The sequence below is a fragment of the Chiroxiphia lanceolata genome, chromosome 5, assembly GCF_009829145.1.
Source record: "Chiroxiphia lanceolata isolate bChiLan1 chromosome 5, bChiLan1.pri, whole genome shotgun sequence".
NCBI classification, from domain to species: Eukaryota; Metazoa; Chordata; class Aves; order Passeriformes; family Pipridae; genus Chiroxiphia; species Chiroxiphia lanceolata.
In genome coordinates this window covers 10,076,240-10,097,996 of record NC_045641.1, presented here as the reverse complement: position 1 = coordinate 10,097,996, position 21,757 = coordinate 10,076,240, and the positions used below count along the sequence as shown (strand labels likewise).

Sequence of the window (21,757 nt, the reverse complement as noted above, 5' to 3'; positions counted from 1 at the left end):
CCTCCCTAGAGAACTAGTGCTCTACCCTTCTACTGATGATGGTTTTGTTTGACAAAGATCACATCCATCAACTTCAAATAACAAACTGACTCCCTTTGTGTTTGCAAAATATTAGCAGAATTTTGTAAATACAGCATGGAAGGTAGAAAGGCATAATTTATAAAGGGAAGAAATAAAACATTATTTAAAAATAGGAGACTAGAACAAGATTAAGGAGAATATAGCAAAAAAAAAGAAATTCTTGGGAAAAATCTTATTTAGCCACTTTACTGGTATCAAAGGTTCAGAGAATCTGAGCAGAGGCTTTCCCAGGTAACTGCATGCCTGACTTTTGGGCATTAGCAGAAGTGAAAGAGCTGTTACTTACACTCCAAATACCCATCTCAGCTTAATGCAGAGATGCTGTGCCTCACAGACCTTCTGACCCATTGCTATGCTTTTTTGAGATGCCTTGCAATGTAAAGAAGATGGTGATGATGTTTAAATTTATACAAAGACCAGTGGAAAAATATTTTACTCTCATCTAACTGAGTGCTATAAAAACCAAGATCCAAGCCCTCCTATGTTATCCTCACACTGACTCATCACTGGTAGGAAGGAGGAACAACCAAGGACGAACAGAGGATTTCCACACAGTCTAGTTCGTAATTCAGTAATCAGAGCAGTCTTTCAGGAGGTAGGAGACAAACATAGACTTCTTAGACTGAAGATAAATTTGGTCAAAGATCCCTGATTGCTTTAACAGTCATTTGGGTTATGGAATCTTCTTCTAAACATATTAAAAAAAAAAGAAAAACTAACAAAGAAACAAAACAAAAACCAACCAACAAACAACAAAATGAAGAAACAAAAACCACAACAAACCACCATACACAACATCTCTGTAGCTCAGTCTAAGTAGAAGATTTCGTTTCTGATCCTGAGGAAATGAAGGTGTCATCTTGCAACACTGACCCAAATGCAATGCTCCAGATAGAGGATTTCAGTTTCATCTACGTAAGACATCTTAAGCTTAGCACTTATATATTTGTCCTTCAGCTGTGCTCCTCTTATGTCCAAATGCCAAAGGTGGAATTTGGACCTAGATGACTCCACGAGGACACTCAGCTGTGTTAAAATCAAGAATATATCGGAGACTTTTGACTCTTTGGAGCTCGTGCAGCAAGTCTCATATCCCCCTTAGCAGCAGGAACAGACATGTAAATATGTTTCTAGAGAGGCCACTGAGGGCTACCTCCACTTGAATTCATAAATCAAATCTCAATATATAGTAAATCTGAGCCCTTTAGGAATCTAGTTGAAGAGCATCAATTTGTACCTGTTAAGCAGCTGCATAAAAGGGAGTGAAAAATGTTCCTGGACAGCCCTTGGATTCTGAAGAAACCATATTTTCATCACATTGACACATCATAAAATGTGTCATCACCTTGTTTCTTGAAGCTTCCCCAACAAAGGGAATCTTTTAATCCAACAAAAGGATTAACATAAAAACATGTGGAGTACCTCAGCCTCTAGTGATTAATAAAGCTTTTTGCAGGTGAACATTTGTTTATTGGCAAATTTACACTTGGATAGCAGAAAGTTAGACTTTGAGAAAATAGCAAAAAAACGGTTTATGCTTTCCTTCACTGTATTCTGCTTTCTGACCTTTCCCACTGAGACTTCTGGTATCAGGAAAATGCTAGTTTCATTGGGAATTTTGCCTTTTGTACTAACAATTACACCAAAAGTCAGTGTTGCAAAGAAAGCTGACAAGAGCTCTCTTAAGGGAAGTTTTAACATGGAAATTCCACTATAAATCTCGAAAGGTATGACAAAGGTGGCAGGTGCACACCTTAAACTGTTAAGGAAGAAAAACTTATGAAAGAAAGATGCCAGCTAAACACATTCCCTGATACTGCTTCTCACTTTCATGAAGACAGAAATTCAGTATTTCTTCTTAACTAGCTCTCAGCAAGGATTCAAGCCCTGCTGATCTGATCCCTTCAAAGCTTACTTGGAAGAGCCCCAGATTTACCTGCATTCCTTCCCGAGGGTTCCAATTAACTGTGCGCCTGAAATACTGGCACAAAGTGTGTTACCAAAATGCTTGAGGAAAAAAACTCAAATATTCCAGGAAACAATTTGTTACACTACTGAACACATACTGTTATCCAGTCCTAACAGTGCAAGGATACTGCAGCTATAGCATAAACATTATGGCCATGCTATAGGTACCATAATACTCAGAAAACAAAATTCTAAAAGAAAGAAAAAAAAATAGGAAGCCTTGAAAGAGCAGGCTATTCAACTACTCATTGCTGAATGCTAATTTATCAAATTATATGAGCAGCAATCAACCCAAATGTGGGGGTTTATCTTTTACTTGTGCAAAGGACAGATTCTGATTTCCCCTTGACAATTCAATAGTTCCTTATTGCAGCAAGGGTTCTACTGAAGTTGAAAGTTAGTCTGATGCTTTTACATACTTCATCAGTCAAAACTGGCATTTCTAAATTTAATCTTACTCTGGCTCCACAGTAGCAATTATTGCACTCAGCTCAATCTTGCTGATATTTGACCATGAAAAAGTGTGAAAAAGCAAATAGTTTCGCTGTATATTTCCTGCTATGGAAAAAAAGATATTTAACTACATTTATCTTCCAAAGCAAAAAAATACACCAAAAATAATTTTAAATTTTGGATTTGGATAACTTTTATTTAGAACTTATTTGTTTATTTATTTAAAATAATTTATCTGACTGGTAGTGATTTACTGTTGATTTTTCTTGTTGAGAAGTTCTTGTCTGAAAACCTGCCACTACATATATAGTTGCATCTGAGCATTTTGTCTCAACCTTCTGATCCTAGACCTGAAAAGAATTATCCCTGAAGACAGAAGAGAAATGAGGGAAATCATTTGCTGAAAGAAATGAATCATCTCCTCTCTCTTACCAGTCGTGTTCTAGAAGAGGACCTAGAGCATGATGCAGGCACCCAAGACATGGTAGAAGAACTTTCTGCACTGTACCTAAGAATCTCCACTTCCAAAAACTTATATAAAATGATTAATTGGGTGGAAGGAGCTGCTATAAAACAACTATGAATTCTCTACAATATAGCATGCCAAGGAGAGATTAGAAAAGCCAGAATTCTTTATGGTAGACAAGAAGGTTGACAGCAGATACAACTGAGGTTATATACCAAATGCCAAAACTGTGATGTGCCAAGTCTGGCAATACTGCTTCCACTCACTGCAAGAGTCAGAGGTCAAACTAGAGCAGATAAGAGAAAATGCCTTTTTTACCCATAAATAGTGAGGTCCCACAACCATTTACTACAGGATATCACAGAGGAAGATAATACCTGTAGATGAGAAGCTCAGCAAATTTATGGGTAAGTTCACTAATAGATACTGAATGCAACAGGCAGAGATGTCCTTCAAATTTCTAATCCAAAAACTGTGAACATGGAGGGATTACATGCATAATGGATCATGGATACTGGGGAGGCTAATATATGTTCCTTACCCATCATCATTGGGACAGAATACTGGCTACATGGGCTACATCAACCCAGTAGGGCACTTCCTGTGCTCTTATCCCATAGACTACCTCCAAAAAAATTGAGGTCTAATTATTTCGGGGAAAAAAATCTTTATGTACATTGAAATTGTTGATAAATGTAACTTGCAGGTTCAGCTAGCAGGAAACCACAATGGTTCTATTTTAACAAATAATTTCGTTAGTTCTGTCATTAACAGACAACCACATTCAAAGCAGAACTAAGCCTTGACAAATATGTAATTTCTCCCTTCCACAAACATACTAGCATGGAAGGAAGGAAAAGGAGCAACAAGGCAGATGAACATGTGAAAAACAGAGAGCATGTCAGATACTTATTTCTGCTGTTCCCTGATAAAATCTCTGCCTTGTCCTAACAGATCTATTTCCAACATTACACACTGATTATCAAAGTGAACATTGCCAGGAGCACAGAGAAGTGAAATGGTAAACCTGGAGAGCCAGAAGTCCTTGACAATTTTACACATAACAATTAAGAAGTGTTCCATTTTAAATAATCTAGCTTCCACCTGCATTTGTGCTTTAATTCTGCCCTCTGAAATACAAATTGAAATGAATTACAATTCAAATGTTTTGAGAACTTATTAAAACTCTTTAACCCAGGAATGTGCAGATTTCATAGCATATTTAGAAAACAGTGACTGGGTCTCGGACACAGGCACACTGAAAAGTTTTTACAAGGTGAAATGGGAACAATTCAACATGAGTTAGTGTGATGCTGTAGCAACACAATCTAATATGAACTTTTAATATGGAGAATGTGGAAAAAGAGAAGCAAAGTATACAAAGAATTCCACTGTGACAAATACTAGAATTGTGCATACAGTCAGGTATTAATACTCTTAAAGTAAAGATTCTGAAAGACAATAGAAGATAAAGAGTCCCAAATCTAATCCAATCCTGCAGGGAAAAAAAAGGCTCACAAAGGCAGAACGAAGGCTTGGAGTCATGTACAATACACAACTACTGCATCATAATTTATGTATAACTTGTGTGTGACACTTGGTTCTTCTCTGCAATCTTTAATAAAGCTTTCAACAAATAAGTGGAATTTTCATTTCACAGAGGATTTTAAAATTTATAAATTCAACTTTATTGAGGTTGAAAAAGTAAACATAGGAACTGAAGGAAAAATTAGGAGTCTTGCAAGGGTTGGCTAGACAGCATAAAGATATGGAATCCAGCACTTGGAAATTAAATTATTATGCAATATTATTATTTGAAAAATGTGTGTTTTACCATGGAAAATCATTCTTCTCTAAAATTCTCAACTAGCCATGGTGAAAAACAGTTTTACACAAAAAAATGCATCAATTTGTTTCTTAGGCAGATGATCTGAATGGAAGTCATCAGAGCGAGAAATAAGGAAGAAAACAGTTCTCTTCGCCTATCAGGCAGAAGCACATACAAGGAAAACAAAAATAACTTTAGGAGAAGAAGTTGCCTGAGGGTAAGCCTCAGCTAAGAAGGGTAGCAAAGCCCTGGAGAAAAAAATTGGGACAAATCCAGGAAAAGCAACAACAGTTTTGGGTTACATTGTTTTGGATTTTTATAAATCTGATCTTCTGAAGCCGAAAAAGTAACTTTACAACCAAAGGACAGCAAGACTTATTTGGAGCAATATTTCACCTTTCACAGCTGCTACATCAACCCCCCAGCTTAGGGTGATGCTGGTGTTAACGAGGCCACACACCTTCAGAACATCTTTCATAAATGAAATTTCAGTATCCGTAAACCTAGACAAAAAAAACCCGCTTGTAACAAACCTGTGAAGAATTTCTCACAGGCAGTTAAAAAAACTACAGCAACAAAACTTCTGCAAAATTATCTGTGGCCATTTATTATGTAAGGAAATTTGCTCAAATGGAAATATAAAGGGGTCTAAATGGGAAAGAACTGCTACAGCTACAAGTGCTCCTTATTTTTCTCCAAACAAAATGTGAACGCAACAAAGTTATGCTATCAATGAAAATGTACTGTAAAGAAAGAAAAGTCAAATTATGAAGCTGATCATCAGATAATATCATTTGCTAAAAGCTCTTTTAGCTTTCTTCGTCTCAGCCACAGTTAAAGCTCCAAGTGCAATGCACTGTGTTGGTAGGATGGAGATTCAGCAGGTGTCTCTCTAAGCTCTTGAACTCGATGCCATTGCAGCACTCTGTACAGTTCAGGGCCACAAAAATCAAAATAATGACTTATGGCTATCTATGAGGACATGGGAAGTTGGAGGGATGACCCTCTCTTTATCTGTCAACAAGAACACAACATCTGCAGCAGGCAAATCAATTCAACTGTGGAAAGAAAAGAACAGAAATGGGCAATACTTGTAAGAACTTTCACTACAAGACCTTGATTTATTTTTCCAGACTTTTATGATGCCTTGCAAGGTATGTGAGTTATGTGAATCTATCCTCTGAGGCATGATGTTGCATCTATACAACCTGAATTTCAGTTCATAAAATAAGACTCAAGGCAAGACAAGTAAAAACAAATTCAAACATCTGACATGTGGACAAGTTGACAAATGTTTGATTTCACGAGTGTTGCGTCTCTCTAGCTGTCATTCCAAAACACATTTGCTTCAGCAACTACAGTTGACTTTCAAAATAGGCAACATTTACATCTGGAGATTTAAACAAAGTTCATACAGGCTAAAAGACTCGGTACTGTAGTCTAAAAAAGCATATGTAAAACTTTTTTCTGCTAGCGTGCAAATTTCCAGTGAGGGTAGTTTTAAAAGTAGCGAAGCATTAGTCATAAACTCACCTGCAAAGTTCCTGAAATATATGAAGAAAATATTTCTGCTATTTAGACCAACTATAGCCCTGGACTGAAATCTAAATGTAATGCTGCAAAAAGGAGATGACAATATCTATTCTTAATACTCACAGGAAAATTTTCCACCTTGGTGAGATACTCAGTACATAGAGAATTGATGGAGATATAAAAAATAAACATATAAATAGACCTAGAGTCCTAATGCTGCAAAATTCTATCAAATATGTGAAGGAAAAGACTTAAAGAATCAAGACATACTGTCATGTAAAAACATGGCATGCATGATCTTACAATCTTCATACAGAGAAATGTTTATTTTAGTTGTATTTTTCCAAAGTGTAAGCATTCTTCTGGGAGGATAATTGCACAATTAAAGCCATTTGGTTTGTGATGGTGGTACACGCTTTGTGTAATCTTTTCCTATAGTCAAAGAGCCACCTCCAGCTTGAAATTAAAACTCAAAAGAATAAAACATTTTGAAATATTAAAGAGAAGGAACAGGTACAGCCAAACAATTTCAAGGGGGAAATTACCATGTTAGAGTAAAAAATAAAATAAAACCTGTGTACATGACACAAAACCATGAATAGACAAAACTTTGTTCATTTGTTTGACCAGTCATTTTCACTAGTTAATTTGCTCTTTCCCATCCTTATAGACTTCCTCTTCTTAGAAGTCAGATCTGAAATTATTTTGGCAAAAAACCCAGCAAACACAGTACACTGCCAACTTCCTTATGATGTCCAGCTTCTCATAGAACAACTAAATACTAATAAAATGTGGGAAAGTGAGTCTGCTGGGAGACTAACCACAGTTCAAGCTATTTTTCTTCTCTGAATTTCTCCAATGTGAGCCCTTTCCAATAAAATTGTCTAATGTTTCCTGTAAATGACAGTCAAGAGAGTAGAAACACCTGAAAAGAAAAAAATAGAAGAGAAAATAGCAGCAAATCTAGTGATGGACTTAGCTATGAGATGTGACTATTTAGGCTTCTTGGAATTCCTAGTGGAGCTCAGGAGACTGGTGACTGAGTTGCAACAGAGCCCAAAAGCAAGAGATGTTGCCCAGTGTAAGTTCTGCTAAATGAGTAGACAACTCAAGTTTATCTATAGAGTACTTTTAAAAAGTGGAAAACTGTCTTATTAGTATAGGCAATTTAATATTAGCAGACCAGAAGCCAAGTGTCCTAGAGTGTTTATGAGGATGTTAGGCTGGTTTAAGATATCAAAACAAAACTCAAGCTAGAGTTTTGGATACCTTTCAAAAAACAATAGTAACAAGCACACCTACAAAATTTATTTAATTTTATAGGTCTTTCAGGCTACAGAAAAATTACCAATCCTAGTTAAAGTGCATATCATCTCTGCCCAGGAATCTCAAAATACTCTATAACACATGTTTATTTAAGCTTCCCAGTTGTATTGCCTTATTTCAGGCAGGCAGGGCAACACTGAGAGATCTGGACACACTTGCACAGCTGTGTTGAAATTGCATCTTAACCAGCAGATAAACATTCTGAGCTCCTCATTCAGAGACACAGTTGTGCACCTTGGACATTTCCCAACAGCACGTAGAGGGAACCTGTCTCCTAGCACACAATCTGTGCCTCAGTTTCCATGGAAACTCTGTTACCTCCATTTTCTGGAGAAATTAAGGCATAAAGGCTAGAATAAAGATATTATGTCTCTGGTTGAGATGCCTGAAAAAATCTAGACAATAAGGTGCAAATCTGCACATAATTTATCTCCACACAGCCCAAGAAGCCAAGGGGACTGACTCGTGCCTTCCCTTAAGCAACCTTGATGTAAGAGCTAAAGCATACACAAATGACCCAAAGCAACACAAAATAAATATTAAGCAGGAATTTGGCAATGAAAATATAACTGTCTCTTCCAGTGAAATGTATTTTAATGGAGCTTGAGTGTTTGTTTTACATAAATGGTTATGCTGTTGCCTTAGAACATGGGCAGTAATGGAAGAAAAGTGTATTAATAACTGCATTTTGAGTGTACCATAGTGCTGACAATGAGATCCTGACACTGAGGCTTTCCAGAAAGAAGTATTTCACTGTGGAAAAGATTCGTAGGAGAATATGCATATATTTTAACTTCAGATAGGAAGATAATTAGGATTAATCTCAGGAACTATTGCACAAACATGCAGCCAAACATTAAATAACTGGGGAATGCAGGAAGGGATCTTAGCTAAGCAAGAAACAGTATGTTTTGATCCTTCTCCTTCAGAATGGTTTTGCAAAGACTGTTAGTAGGTGTTCTTTATTAATAATTTTCTTTCTTTACTCTAATTTTTTTGCTACCTAAGAGATCCAAACTTGTTTACTATCTTCAATTCAAATATATGAGCAAAAATGAGAAGCGGTAAAACTGCAGATTTGCCTGCTGCAGAAGATTTAGGATGCTCCCCAATACCTAATGAGTAATGGGCTGCTCAGAGGGGCAGAGGGAGGCCAAGGGCTGCACAGCTAAGGAGTTCACACTGCACAGGAATGAAGTTGCAGCTTAAATTTGGCATGCAGCACTGGATCAAATATTATTTTTTATATGTTGAATATGTTGTATGTATATGTTATATAAACAAAGTCGTACTTCATTCTCCTCATGACACAATGCATAAACAGAAAACAACCCCCCAAAACAGTGCTTTGGCAAAGCAATGAGTTTTTAAAATATAACTTTCTAATTTTAAAGTATGGCAACAAATATTAGGATCCTTGCAAATGTTAAGACCACTACAGTATTTCACATAAGCAATAAAAAAAAAAATATTATTAGCCCATCACTTATATTAATTATTTAAATGGGTTTATTATTATGCAGTCAATGAAAAAATATTTGTAACTCCTCAAACTGTATTTTATAAATATAGTACAACGTCGGGTACTCTTTTTAGTATTTCTAATGATACTCATTACATAAATATTAGTATCTTCTAAAGTTTCCATTTAAATTGAAAGATTATTATCTACTAGGATGATATACATAGCTCCAGAAAGCTATTGCACTGATAAATGGGGTAGGAACTCCAAGACAGAGGATAACTAGCAAAAATGAACAATTTGGGTGCCAGACTGTCCAATGGACTGCATATTATTTGTAGGTATCCTTGGAAAAGCTTTGTGAGTTTTGCTAATAGTTACTGCATTTCATTTCCAATGAAACCTCCACCCTTCTGCCATTAGACACCTGGGAATGCAGGTTGTAATGGTAGCACAGCTTAGTCTGTGCACCACCTTTTATCCAGGAACACAGAGACAGAATATGAACTGGTCCATGATGCTATGAAATAGTAGAATCATAGAATACCTTGAGTTTGAAGGGACCCATAAGGATCATTGAGTGCAACCTCCTGCTCCTTGCAGGACCATATGGATATGGGAGCTTAATAATATTGAAATAGTGAGTGTTCAGTACGGTTAGTCCAGGCAAATGTGCAATAGTAAGCACCAGTAAAATACAAAAGAAATGTTCACTATTTGAACAACAGGCTCTATTGCAAGACAGCCTTTGACATCCTTGACTTTAAAGCTGTTGCCTGTCTACCTCCTTACTACTCATACTACTTTCTTCCACTGCACTTTGCTAGAAAATTTTCCATTTTCTTTTCATCCTAACTTTTTCTCTTATGGTTAACACTTACTAGTAATAGGGATCCAAGAAAGCCCTCTGAGTTCAGATCAGGGCTTTCCCCTTTTTTCCTCCTCAGCTAGGTACCTGTTTCAAACATCACTTTTATGCTTTATGCTTTTATGTCAAATGTAAAGTCATACACATGGAAAAATAAAAATAGACTTTTTTCCCTGACTGTGGGATAAGTTGCCTTTGTCCAGATTTTTGTTATAATCTCTTCTCATATAAACCAGAGATGAAATCACAAAGGTTTTTCGTGGTATTCAAGTCTTTTTTGTGCAATGCACAGAACCTGATAATTTTACCTGGTAATTTTATGTTACAGCTAGAGAGTTTTCTAGCACAAAGTTGCATGAACACACAAATAATTTGAAATTCAAGAGATATTTCTCATTTAAAGGTACTTTTACAGCTAAAGGGAAAATTACTTACTATTAAAAAGTCATCACTAATATTTGCTTATTATAACCTTGCCCAAAGATTGTTTGTGCACCATGCCTAAAGGAAACCATGACATCCCTGGGGTATGATTGTCTCTGAACAATGACACTGTTGATGTCATTCACTGGCACTTTCCTCATGGCATCACTGGAGGATGCCTGGTGCTCTTGCATCATACTCTTTTCAGGATTGAGGTTTTAGTTAAAACTTTGAGTCATATTAGCCCCAATGGTAAAACCTGCTGTGCAGTCATTAACAGCAGTTCCATTCAACACCACTCCTGATTTCAGAGAAAATGTGACCCATCAGATTTATGAAAACTGACATTTCAGATAAATTCAGCTTTACTACATAAAGTTCATAAAATGCCAGCATAAATATAGTCCTTGAAAAAAGCAGAAAGCAAAATACATATGGAAGGTGAAGAAATTCTCTTAGTAGAAAGCAATAGTTCAGACGCCGGAGATAATAAGTATCTCCTGTGTATAAAAAATAATATGCAGGAAGGTTTAAAATCAGAAGTTATTGAAAGTTCTGAGTTCTGTAGTTATCTGAGATAACTACAAATAGAAAAGTCAGTATAAATATCTGAGCCATTAGGAGCAACTGGATCAAAGGAACATCCTTCTCCTAATTTAATCCTCTTTTACATCAGAGAACTGAATCATGTTACCCTTTCCAAAAAGTGACTATGTGCTTGCCTAAAATGAGGTAGCAATCTTCTTCCACATTCACAGGAAAACTGTCCTGGGGAAGTTTTTTTTGCATAAGCATGAGATAATTCTTTAATTTTCTTAAAATTTTAAGATCAAATCATCACAAACAAATTCCTACATTAATCTTGAGTTTTGAAAAATATATAAAATTTATCTGTGATAAATTAAAAACATCAAACGTATATGGGTTGATGGGAAAATGGAGAGAAAACTGGTGTACTCATAAAGGTCTGCAAATGACTTATAATATTCTGCGATAATAATAGAAAGTCCACATACTGCCACGTAAGCACATGCCCACTGAAGTAAAACGGGAAAACAGGGAAAAAAATCGTTATCTCTTCTATGCTTATTTGAATGAATTAGAGAAGTTTTTGCCCAGATAACACTGATGTACATTGCATGTTAGGGATGAGATGGCAACTGGAAGAGTGAACTCCTGCTAAGAACCAAAGACAGGACAACAGGTACCTCCCGTGGTACCTCCTGTGTGCACAGATGACGAACTACGCAAAATCTCATCGCCCACAAAAAGGTGAGTCCTCAGGATAGCAGAAGTAGTTTCACACTCACATTGATGCTTCAGTTGCATGGAATGGTACTGATAAAAGGACTGTTTGGGTGGGATTCATCTCCCCCAGCTTTACACACTTACATTTTACATTTGAGGGTTCTCCAACTGAGAAAGAGAGAAGTACTTCTGGGCTATAGTTCATCCCGTTTAAAGTCTTACTCAGAATATGTCAGGTCAGTCCTGACTGAGAAGTGCCTGTTTTATTCCACTGAACAAAAAAGGAGCTTAGGACGACCAGCTGAGTGGATGTCTATGGTTAGGTGAATTAATCCCTCTTTCTTTTCTCTTTCACTTTAAATGACACATCCAAACTCATCTGCAAGCCTATGTGGATATGTAATTGCTCAAGGAAATCGAGTCTGCTGTTTCATCCTTTAAACCTATTTCTAATAGCTGTACTCTGTAGCAAGCATGTTTATTATTTCATCCAGATCCCCCCATTCCTGTTTGGCCAGTATCTTCTGAAAAGCACTCTAAAGTCTTATATGAGTGAGAGTGATGTGAGTAGGAATCATAAAAAGCAATTACCCATGTCCGCTGTCTTACAGGATAGAAGAGAAAGGGACTGCTGGCAAAAGCATTTTAAAGAAACAGCTACTTCTTATTTACAGCATAAAAAATCATAAGGTCACAATGTAGCATGGTCTTCACACAAACAGTTCAGGATTAACTATGCTGATCCAAAATATAATTGACATATAGGTTAAATCAGCAAATCAGAAAATAAAACCCTATTTCTTGTTTCCCCAATACCATTACTGACGGTAGAGTACAGTGATCTTGAAGTCATAAACATTCATGTGCGTCACTTAGATGAATATTTTCCAATCTATTTATAACTCGATTTCTTACTTGGACATGGTTCCTATCTGTCGGTCAATATTATAAGCATCTGCCCTATGTCAGCAAACTAATGAGTTCATTTTTACCATGAAGTCAGGAGCCATCTTTCTACATGTCATGTCTTGTACACATCACACTGACACTGCCTCTAAGAGTATAGGCAGTAAAAATAACTATAAAAGCATGTTTCAGTAGTAAATAAAGAATTTTTTTAAAATACTACATAGAAAACTTAACCCGTTAGTACTCACCACCAGGGCTTTAGACCTGTTACTTAGAAGTTTTTCAATGTCTCTGGCTGCAATTTCCACTAGCTGACGAGGGTTGTTTGCTTCTACATCATACAACGCTTTGTTATCCTTATAAATCTGCAAGAGGAAAAAATGGAAATTAATCAAAATGACACTAGACATTCAAAATAAACCAACTGACTTGACAGAAGAGGCATCAAGATGTCCTCTGTCTTACTAGACAGCTTCAGGAAGGCTACTGCTAGGAAATTCCGAATGGGCCTTGTGAAAGAAATACTTCACCTTTTTGTCTGAGAAGTAGAAGCTGCCACTAAAATTTATTTAATACATCTTCAAAACTGACTGGCTTTAGTGATAAACTATCAAACTGCTAAATGCTCAAGGAATCTGATTCCCGTGGATTGCTAAGAAAGCAGTAAAATGGAAATCCTTTAAAATGACTGAATTTGAAATAAAATAGTTACTGCTGAATTTAATTCTTCCTTGAATGCTGAGCAACAAATACCAATAGAAACAAATCATTTAATTTATGCTAATGTAATCAGTTTAGTCTCTTATCTATTTATTCATATGATAGTGTTAGTATTCATGAGGAAAGAGGAAGAGGAACAAATAAGAAAAGAGGAACAAAGGGAAAAGTAAAACAAAAAGGGGAAATGGGGAAAAAATTAAAAGGGAAAAAAGATGGGGGTTGTAAGGAGGGCACAGAACTATAAATGTTTTTCTCCTCTATCATAAATAAAGGTTGTCTCTGAGGACCCATTAACTGTTTTCCAAACATGTATATGAAGGACATAATTTGATTTGTTAAACAAAGCCACTGTAATGAATTGCACATAACCACAAGAACTAAAGAAGAAAAAAGAAGTGAAAAATGCATTTACCAATCTCCATTGTACTAAACCTGGAAAAAGAAAAAAATACATTATTTGGAGGAGGAAAAAAAAGAAGGGTGGATACCTTATGGTTAGATGGGCAAATGGAGAAAACTAATTTATGCAGCCAACAGATGGCCTGAGTTTACTCAAGTACTTTGCCTCTCCGTAACGCTGCCTGGTGGGGGCTGTGCTGTCTCCCGGGGAGTAATTCCAGGCACAGGCAGGAACGGTTCCAGCACTAATGCACTGGCTGCCATCCAGCAAAAGAGCCAAAAAACTGCCGACCAGACTGAGTCTACCAGCCCTGCCAGGTTTCTTGGGTTAAAGCTATGGAGACCTTAAAGAAACTCACCAAAATACGTCCCTTCTGGTGCTTGTAGCTGATAAGTATCACAAAAACTTTTCTGACAACTACAGTTATAGCTGCAAATTTTAATCGGGCATGTCCCGTAAGCTGTCATCAGTTTTCAGCACTTATGAATTTTACAACACTTATGTAGGGGGTTTTGGTTTTTTTTTTCCTTCAGAAGTACAGTCTTTCCACCAGTAACTGAGTAACTGGAATAAGATTTAATTCCTCATACGGTAGCAATCATTTGAAAAAATCAGTGCCTGGGGAGCAGAAAACTACTATAAAAGAAGACAGTTTCTAATGAATTCAGATTAAAGCTTAGATGCTTTTGAGATGCTTGATTTTCAAAATAGAAAGTTTATCTCAGATAAAACCCCAAAATCTCTTTTTTCGGGGTTTGTAGTTTTGGGGGTTTGGTTTGGTGTTTTTATTTTGTTTGTTGTGTTTGAGGGGGCTTTTAGGACTGATCTTAATAGTTGAAGTGGGCTATAAACCAATTATTCAAAAAAAATTGGAAATAAAGACATTTTATCCTACAATTGATCACTACAGAATGTCTTTAATTTTTTTCTGAAGCACATTAAATTTGCAGTCAGCAGTGTCATTTGGAGTTAAATTGACTGTAATGACAAAGAGCCCTACAGTCCTACAGGCAAGGCAAGAGTAAAAATCAGTTTTATACATCCAGATGGTTTGAATCAAGACTGTAAATTTCAGAAGAGCATCTAAATTGGAATGACCATCAAATCTGGTAAAACTCTCAGGTTCTTCCTTCATCAGCAAATATTCACCCTGGTCACACAAGGAACAACGCTATGGGTGTCACCAGCTGTTCATGTCTTAGTTTTTGAAGAGCAGTGTAATGCCAAATTCTTTGAGTTTCATTTGTGACTTCCTGAATTACACCTGCATCCAAAGTTTACTAAATATATAGAAGAATGGTGACAAGCTTTTGTAAATAGGCTAGAACTATGTTGCTACTCAACAGTGAAAGCAGTAAGAAAAGTTCAGTATAAACTCTTTTCATTCAGAGCTTCAATTAGACAGAAACATCTTAAAATTTGGAGTTCATTGTAAAAATGTCATTGCATAGTAATTAATTTTTTCACTCAACGTTATAAACAAACATCAAGAGAGCCACAAGAAAAAAAATTCCCAGTAGAGGCACAGTGAAATATAGGCTCAAGTAATGCAGCTTTGGAGCAGATGGATGACAGAGGTGACTTGGAGACTGCACTGACCAGCTATACAAGGGCAAGTGCTGTAGTGCTGGTTCTTTGGTCTTCAAGAACTTAGTGAAATACAGCTTCGAACAGGCTGTGATCTAACAGCTTCAGAGGAAGTTAAGATGATAACATACTGCATCCACACAACCATAACTTTGCACCTCACCACCTAGAAAGACAGTATGAATAGTCTATTTGACTTAATCCCAGAATGACCTGGGTTGGAAGGGACCTTAATGATCACCTAGTTCCAACTGCCTGCCATGGACAGGGACACCTTTCACTAGGACCAGGTTGCTCAGAGCTCCATTGAACCTGGTCCTGAACACATCAAGGGATGAGGCACCCAGAATTTCCCTGGGCACCCTGTGCCATTGTCTCACCACCCTCACAGTAAAAAATTTCTTCTTAAGACCCAATCTAAACCTACCAGTTGTCATTTTAAAGCCATTCCCCCTTGTCTTGTCACTACATGCCCTCTTAAAAAGTCCCACTCCAACTCTCCTGTTTTAGGTACTGGAAGGCCACAATAAGGTTTGCTCAGAGACTTCTCCAGGCTGAACAACCTTAACTCCCTCAGTATTTCCTCATAGGAGAGATGTTTCATCTAATCATCTTTGATGGAATCTAAGATCATCTCATAGATGACCATCTTTGTGGCCTCTCTAATCATCTTTGTGGCCTCCCCTGGGCTCACTCCAACACTTCTGTGTTCTTCCTGTGCTCTGCTCCATGTACAGTTACATTAAGCAAAACTGGTAAGGGATTAAGAACCTGGATGGAAAATCTGCACTTTGATCCCTGAATCTAATTCACTCTTCCAGCAAACATATGATCCTATAAACCCCAATTTGAGAGCACTCAAATTTTTCACATACCCCCTTCCTATAGGGAAGTTATTCCCATATCTCCAAACCTGAATGGTTTGAAAGCTGCAGACTATCGAAGTATTGTACAGTGGGCAGAATTGTAGGAAAAAAATAAACATGTTCATTTTTCTTCTCCAGCACCAGCTATCAAAAAGTTCAAAAGCCTGAATCACAAAACAAGCAGATCACCATCAAATGAGACAGGCACTGTGGGTCCTACCACCAAGAAAACCTGACTGTGAGACTGGCTTCACAAGCTGCTATTTGTCAGTGATTTCAAAAAAATAAAATTCAGAACAATCCCATCCAAAGAAAACCCTTTTGAGATTTGCACAAGATCCCACATAAAGCTGAGTCAGTGACTCTCCTTCTCCCCCTCCTTGCTTTAGCCCATGGCAGGGCTTGGAGCACCAATCTCCCCTGCTTCTACTGCCAATGGAAGATTTATACCACAAGCTTCTAAACAAATGGCATAAGAAGTTACTCAGAACTTCACACACTTCCTGTTTTTCTGGAGTGTGAGACGTGTCTCAACTACCAAGCAACAGTCTAAGAAATGTTCACTAATTATTTAAAAGGTGTGTGTGTAACTTATTTGTTGCCTACTACCCTTTAATTCGCCATAATACTGCAGCAGTTCAGCACAACACTACACAGGGCAATGATAGACACCTCAGGATTTGGCACACTGGGACAAAATTTTCTTTCTCCAAGCCTCCCATCTAGCAGTCAAACACAATTAGCAAAAGCTCATCTCAAATAGCCATAAAGGGTCTTATTGGCAAAGGTATGTTCATTCATCTTTCGAAATGCAATTTGGCAGGCTCTATGGCTTGTTAAGAGCTAATTTGAATACAATTTATTAAATTGCTTTGACGGAGTGAATGCAAGTTTCTGTTGGCTTTTACATTTAAAATAACTTTTAGTACTTTAATTGCTAATGCTTTGCTAAAAGCTCTGCAAATTGTCAGTAAAACCCTATGACTCCTTGCAGATAAAAATCTCATTGCATGACTAAGTAAAACCTGTAAGGTCATAACACAAAAACACTTTATTTTTTTCCTGAAGTCAATAGCCATGTACTTCTTTATTCAGGAAAGACTGTATTAAAATTGCACATAATGAACTGCAGGGTTTTAGGGGAGACAACGTGATGGTGAGAGTTGCATTTAAAGTGAAACAACACAACAATAGTTGAATGTGGCAAAGATTAGAAAAACTGCCAGCACCTCAGCAGAACATGCCCCTCTCCGTTCAGTCTTCAAGGACATGTTTATAAATCTCTCACAAAGAGACATTCTCCTTGCTTCCTGTAAGGCTCACAAGGGCAAGTCAAACAGTTCTGTACAAATTGAGAGAGCATGAAAGATGTCATTACATGACTCTTGCTATAAAGTGGCAGGGTCTTGGAGCTGGTTTTAGCACTGAAAATTTATTTAAATGGCACACATGCTCTATCACACTCAGGAAAAGAATTATTCTCAACTACAGTAGAATTGCTTTGCCTGTTGTTTGTTTGTTTGTTTTCAAAATGTCAGTCTCACAGTTTAAGAAACAATGGAGCCTTTTCTTCAGGCAACTGTAACCTGGCTGAGAGCCCAAACATGGGACATGAACAAGCCAATCTCCTTTCAATCACTGAATACTTTCACGGATGTAGAAGCCATACGAGCTAAAATCTTCAAAAGTTAAAATCCAGAACTTCAAAAGTTAGCCAAAACTCACTGTTACTTTTCCTACCTTGATATATGCTTTGGAAAAGAGAAACAAAATAGTTCAACAATTCCAGTAATACTTATCTGTACCAAGTAAATGTATGGATATTTTTATTATTTCAATACTACTTTCAAGACCACTTAGCTAGGCTGATGGGACACCTCTGTCAACAATCAATGTTTTATTACCGAATGTTTTATCACCAGTCTAGACCAGCTGGAGACTACCATGATGGTAAAACTACTGCTCAGAGATACTACTGAACTTCCAAGCCCAAATCAACCAAAACTTTGTGGTGAGTCTTCCTCCATCTTTTCTGAAAACAACTACACCAAAATACTAAAAGTACTTGTGAAATCTTGAGCTAGGTTTTATAAGCTTATATACTAACATAATTAACTTAATAAATAAATTTTAAAAATCCCTCTGAACACAGTGAAACTTAAATAATGGTTTTGTAAACTATTCCCTTCCTGCCCACTCCCCACTTCTAGAGAGGGCCTCCCATGGCCAGTTCCCCCTGGTCCTTCTGAATAGTCTCTTTTTACCACTCTGTGCCACTAGCAGACCTCAGTGACCATGATCTGCCTCTCCAGGAACCTCTGCCTGTACTCCTGCCTGTACTCTGCCCACCAGCTCCATTTCAGCCCAGTCCTGGGCTCTGGGATAAGTGTGCCTGTCTCCAGCCCTGCCCCTTCAGTGACCCTATGCATTAATTAGCCCATCACTCAGATAGACCCCTCAGATGTATGTTAAATCTTTTCTGCAGCCTTGTCTCCAACCTGTCTCTGGCTCCATCTCCTTTTACTCCTGGCTGGAGGTCCTGGATGAAACCCAAGTTTGGTTCATTGATTGTCAAAGCTGTCTCTCTGCAATGTATAATTCTCTGCTAAAAGCAGAAAGAATTGAAGAAGGATGCTTCCTCTTTGCTAACAGCTGGGGGTTTACATACCTTTGAGATTTCTAAACCTAAGGCTGAGCAAGCACCAAAGTCACCTCTATAGCTCCTGAAAGGAACAGGCATTTCCATATACAGAATATTTCTATCTGATCCACATCTAGACAAAAGAGAGTTACCTTACAACTCTTGACTGAAGTAAAATCTTTGTCTAATTAACCGTATCAGCATATAAAATAATAATAATAAAATAGCTAATGCTATAAGTTAAGAGTTTTTTCCAATTTATATATCAACTTCAACTTGGCCCAGGATGTCAGTCAGCTCTGAGCTCATTCACTGCTCTTTGTTCTCCCTCTGCCTACCAAAAAAATCATACAGACTTATCTCCCACAAAAATTTAGCATTTCATCTTGAAGAGAAAGGAAACAGCTAGCTTAGGGGGAAAATAAAAGGTCCATTTGTTACAGAAATTTTGGGTAATGCTAAAATTTAAAACAAAAAGAAAAGCTACCTATGAAATTAAAGTTTTATTAACAATACTCAGTGTTTTACAGAATCACAGTTTTAGTTTTAATAACATTGTTTAGCAAACAAAATATCAACTACTACCACCCACATATTTACTTTTTTTTTTTTTATCAGGGCCATGAAGTTGCATGTCATGATCTCACTTATGAGAGAAAAGCAGAGAACATAGAGAACAGACATCCAAGCATATAATGAGATCTTGGGAGCAGAAAAAGTTGGAAAACAGAAATAACCACTCCAATTCATGTGAATTATTGTTATTGCTGTAGATATTCTCCTTTAACTCCAATTTTTAGTAGTCACAAACAACTATACAATCTGCATAGAGTAAGGAAACTGTATCTTCTTACTAGCATATCCTATTTCCTAAATTACATTAATATTTCCTATTTCTAAAACACGCCAGAGAGTTTTTCTTTCCTACAAGACATTTTTTTTCTTTGAATCAGAAGCAATTCATTGTGAAACACATTGAAAAATGTTCCTTCCCAAGGAGCATTCTCTATGTTCAAAGAAATCTGTCTGAGTATTTTATATGTCTTACTCTCTGCTCCATATAATGTATAAATAAGATTACAGCTGCTCCCTAGCAACTCACAGATGCCTTCATTCTTGAAATTCATGGCAACAACACAGAGGAAAAAACCACCCCAACAGTTTATTGTAGCTGTGGCTTTTCAGAATCACTTGCCTGATCACTGACTCCTGTAAAGGTCTGGGATGACAAGTGACAGGGCAGCTGAAGTGTTGAAAACCATGACATATCATAGTAGTGACGTGCACATTTGAAAAAAAATTATCAGTTCAGTCTTAAGTGAAATGCTCAGACTGAATCCTGCAAGATGCTGGGAACACTTATACCTCAGTTAATATCAGAGAGAGTCTAAGTAGTGCCTGAGTCAATTGGCTCACTTAGGTGCCTACTCAAAGGAAACAGATAATCAGACACACTTTGTAAGAATCATCATCCACTTTTGACTGTTGATAATTACCAGAGTAGTCCAGAGGACTTTCAAATTAAGAAGTAATTTTTGTAATTGTCACTTTGTATTTAAACCTTCTTAAAACAAGAAGTTCAGCTTTGTGCCTCTGCTACTGTACAAACATGTTTTGTTAAGAGAAATGTACTTTTAGGCACCTAATTTTTGCTTCCTAGTGATATTAATACAGTATTAAATAACATCATTTATTGGTTTCACAGCAGTTTTAGCTCAGACTTTTAGCTGAGACTGGGTAAGAATCCAGAAATACCAGTTCATGATGAATGCAAGTGGATCTTTCTTGTAACAGAAGAACAATAGGAAGAAAGTTTTTCACGTTTCTTCTGCACTTCTGGTATATTTGGAGATGGGCACTTATGCAGTTTCTCAAACTCACTTATTCATCCAGAATTTTGTCCTGCCTTAGCTGCTCTTAATGCAATTTAACACCTACTGAGTCTCTTCTCAAAGGTGATTTTAAATCTCAGGGAAATAGAAAAGTTTTTTTGGTATTTTACTAATCACAGGACTTGGAAACTGATTAGCTCTAATGTGCAGATTTTTGTTGGTTGTGGTGTGTGATTTTTTTTCTGAGGAAAATGTTTAATTTGCTCTCAGTTTCTATGAAAACAATCTGAACAAAAGCATCAACAAGACAGAATTTATTCTTGTTAAAGCCAATGGAAAATTATAAATTAATCAAGAACAGTGCTTTGATAAAAGATTATCCAGATCATCAAATAGTAATTAAAACTATGGTAATATTAGGCCATCTCTTCCCTTGAGCTTAAGCAAGCTTTGTTAATGCAGCCACCTATTCTTAGTGACTTGCAGCTGGTTTTGCCTGCTGGATGAAGGAATTCTTCAAAATGCCAGTTTATTGCTAAGGGAGTAGAGGGAGAGTAGCATCTGCAATTAAGAAATGAGGCTCCCTCTGTCTTGACAATCTCTTCATTTTCACTTGGATTACAAAGAAAACGTGAAGACATGTCTTCAAATTTCCCAGCCTGCATTTTTAAAAGTGATTTCATTTTTCTAATATCTCGACATTGGTCAGCAATGTGTAAACACAACAGAATTTAGTTTGAAAAATTCTATTTTTAATGCCTGCAGCTTTGGTATTTGGTTGCATGCAAATCATAGCAGTGGCAGTGGTATAACGCAAATGGGACATACCTTTATAAATAACTGTATTGTTAAAAAAACAGTTAATGATTTTGGGAGCCTCTAACCAGGATAACTCCTCTAATACATTATTTTAATTCTGGTAAGTGGACTCTGACTCTTCAATAAATACCTGAAATGACTATGTTTCATGTACCAACCCCTTCATAATTCCATGCTAAAAGTAATCCCTACCTCACTTTCCTTCCCCACACCATGCTCAGACAGCAGACTGGTGTCCTTATCTTAGGGATGAGGCAAAGACACAGGTGTGAATAGTGTACAACAGCCTATGTATGCTTAGAAGGCATTCAAGTGTTTCAGAGCCTG

At 37.0% G+C, this 21,757-nt stretch overlaps 1 protein-coding gene across 1 annotated transcript in view; it reads right to left on the bottom strand.

The window, feature by feature from the left end:
* Positions 1-21,757, bottom strand: part of CACNA2D1 (calcium voltage-gated channel auxiliary subunit alpha2delta 1) — a 378,154-nt gene that overhangs the window by 298,044 nt on the left and 58,353 nt on the right. The window contains 1 exon segment of the mRNA XM_032687395.1: positions 12,814-12,930. Within this exon segment, the coding sequence (XP_032543286.1) occupies positions 12,814-12,930 (117 nt within the window).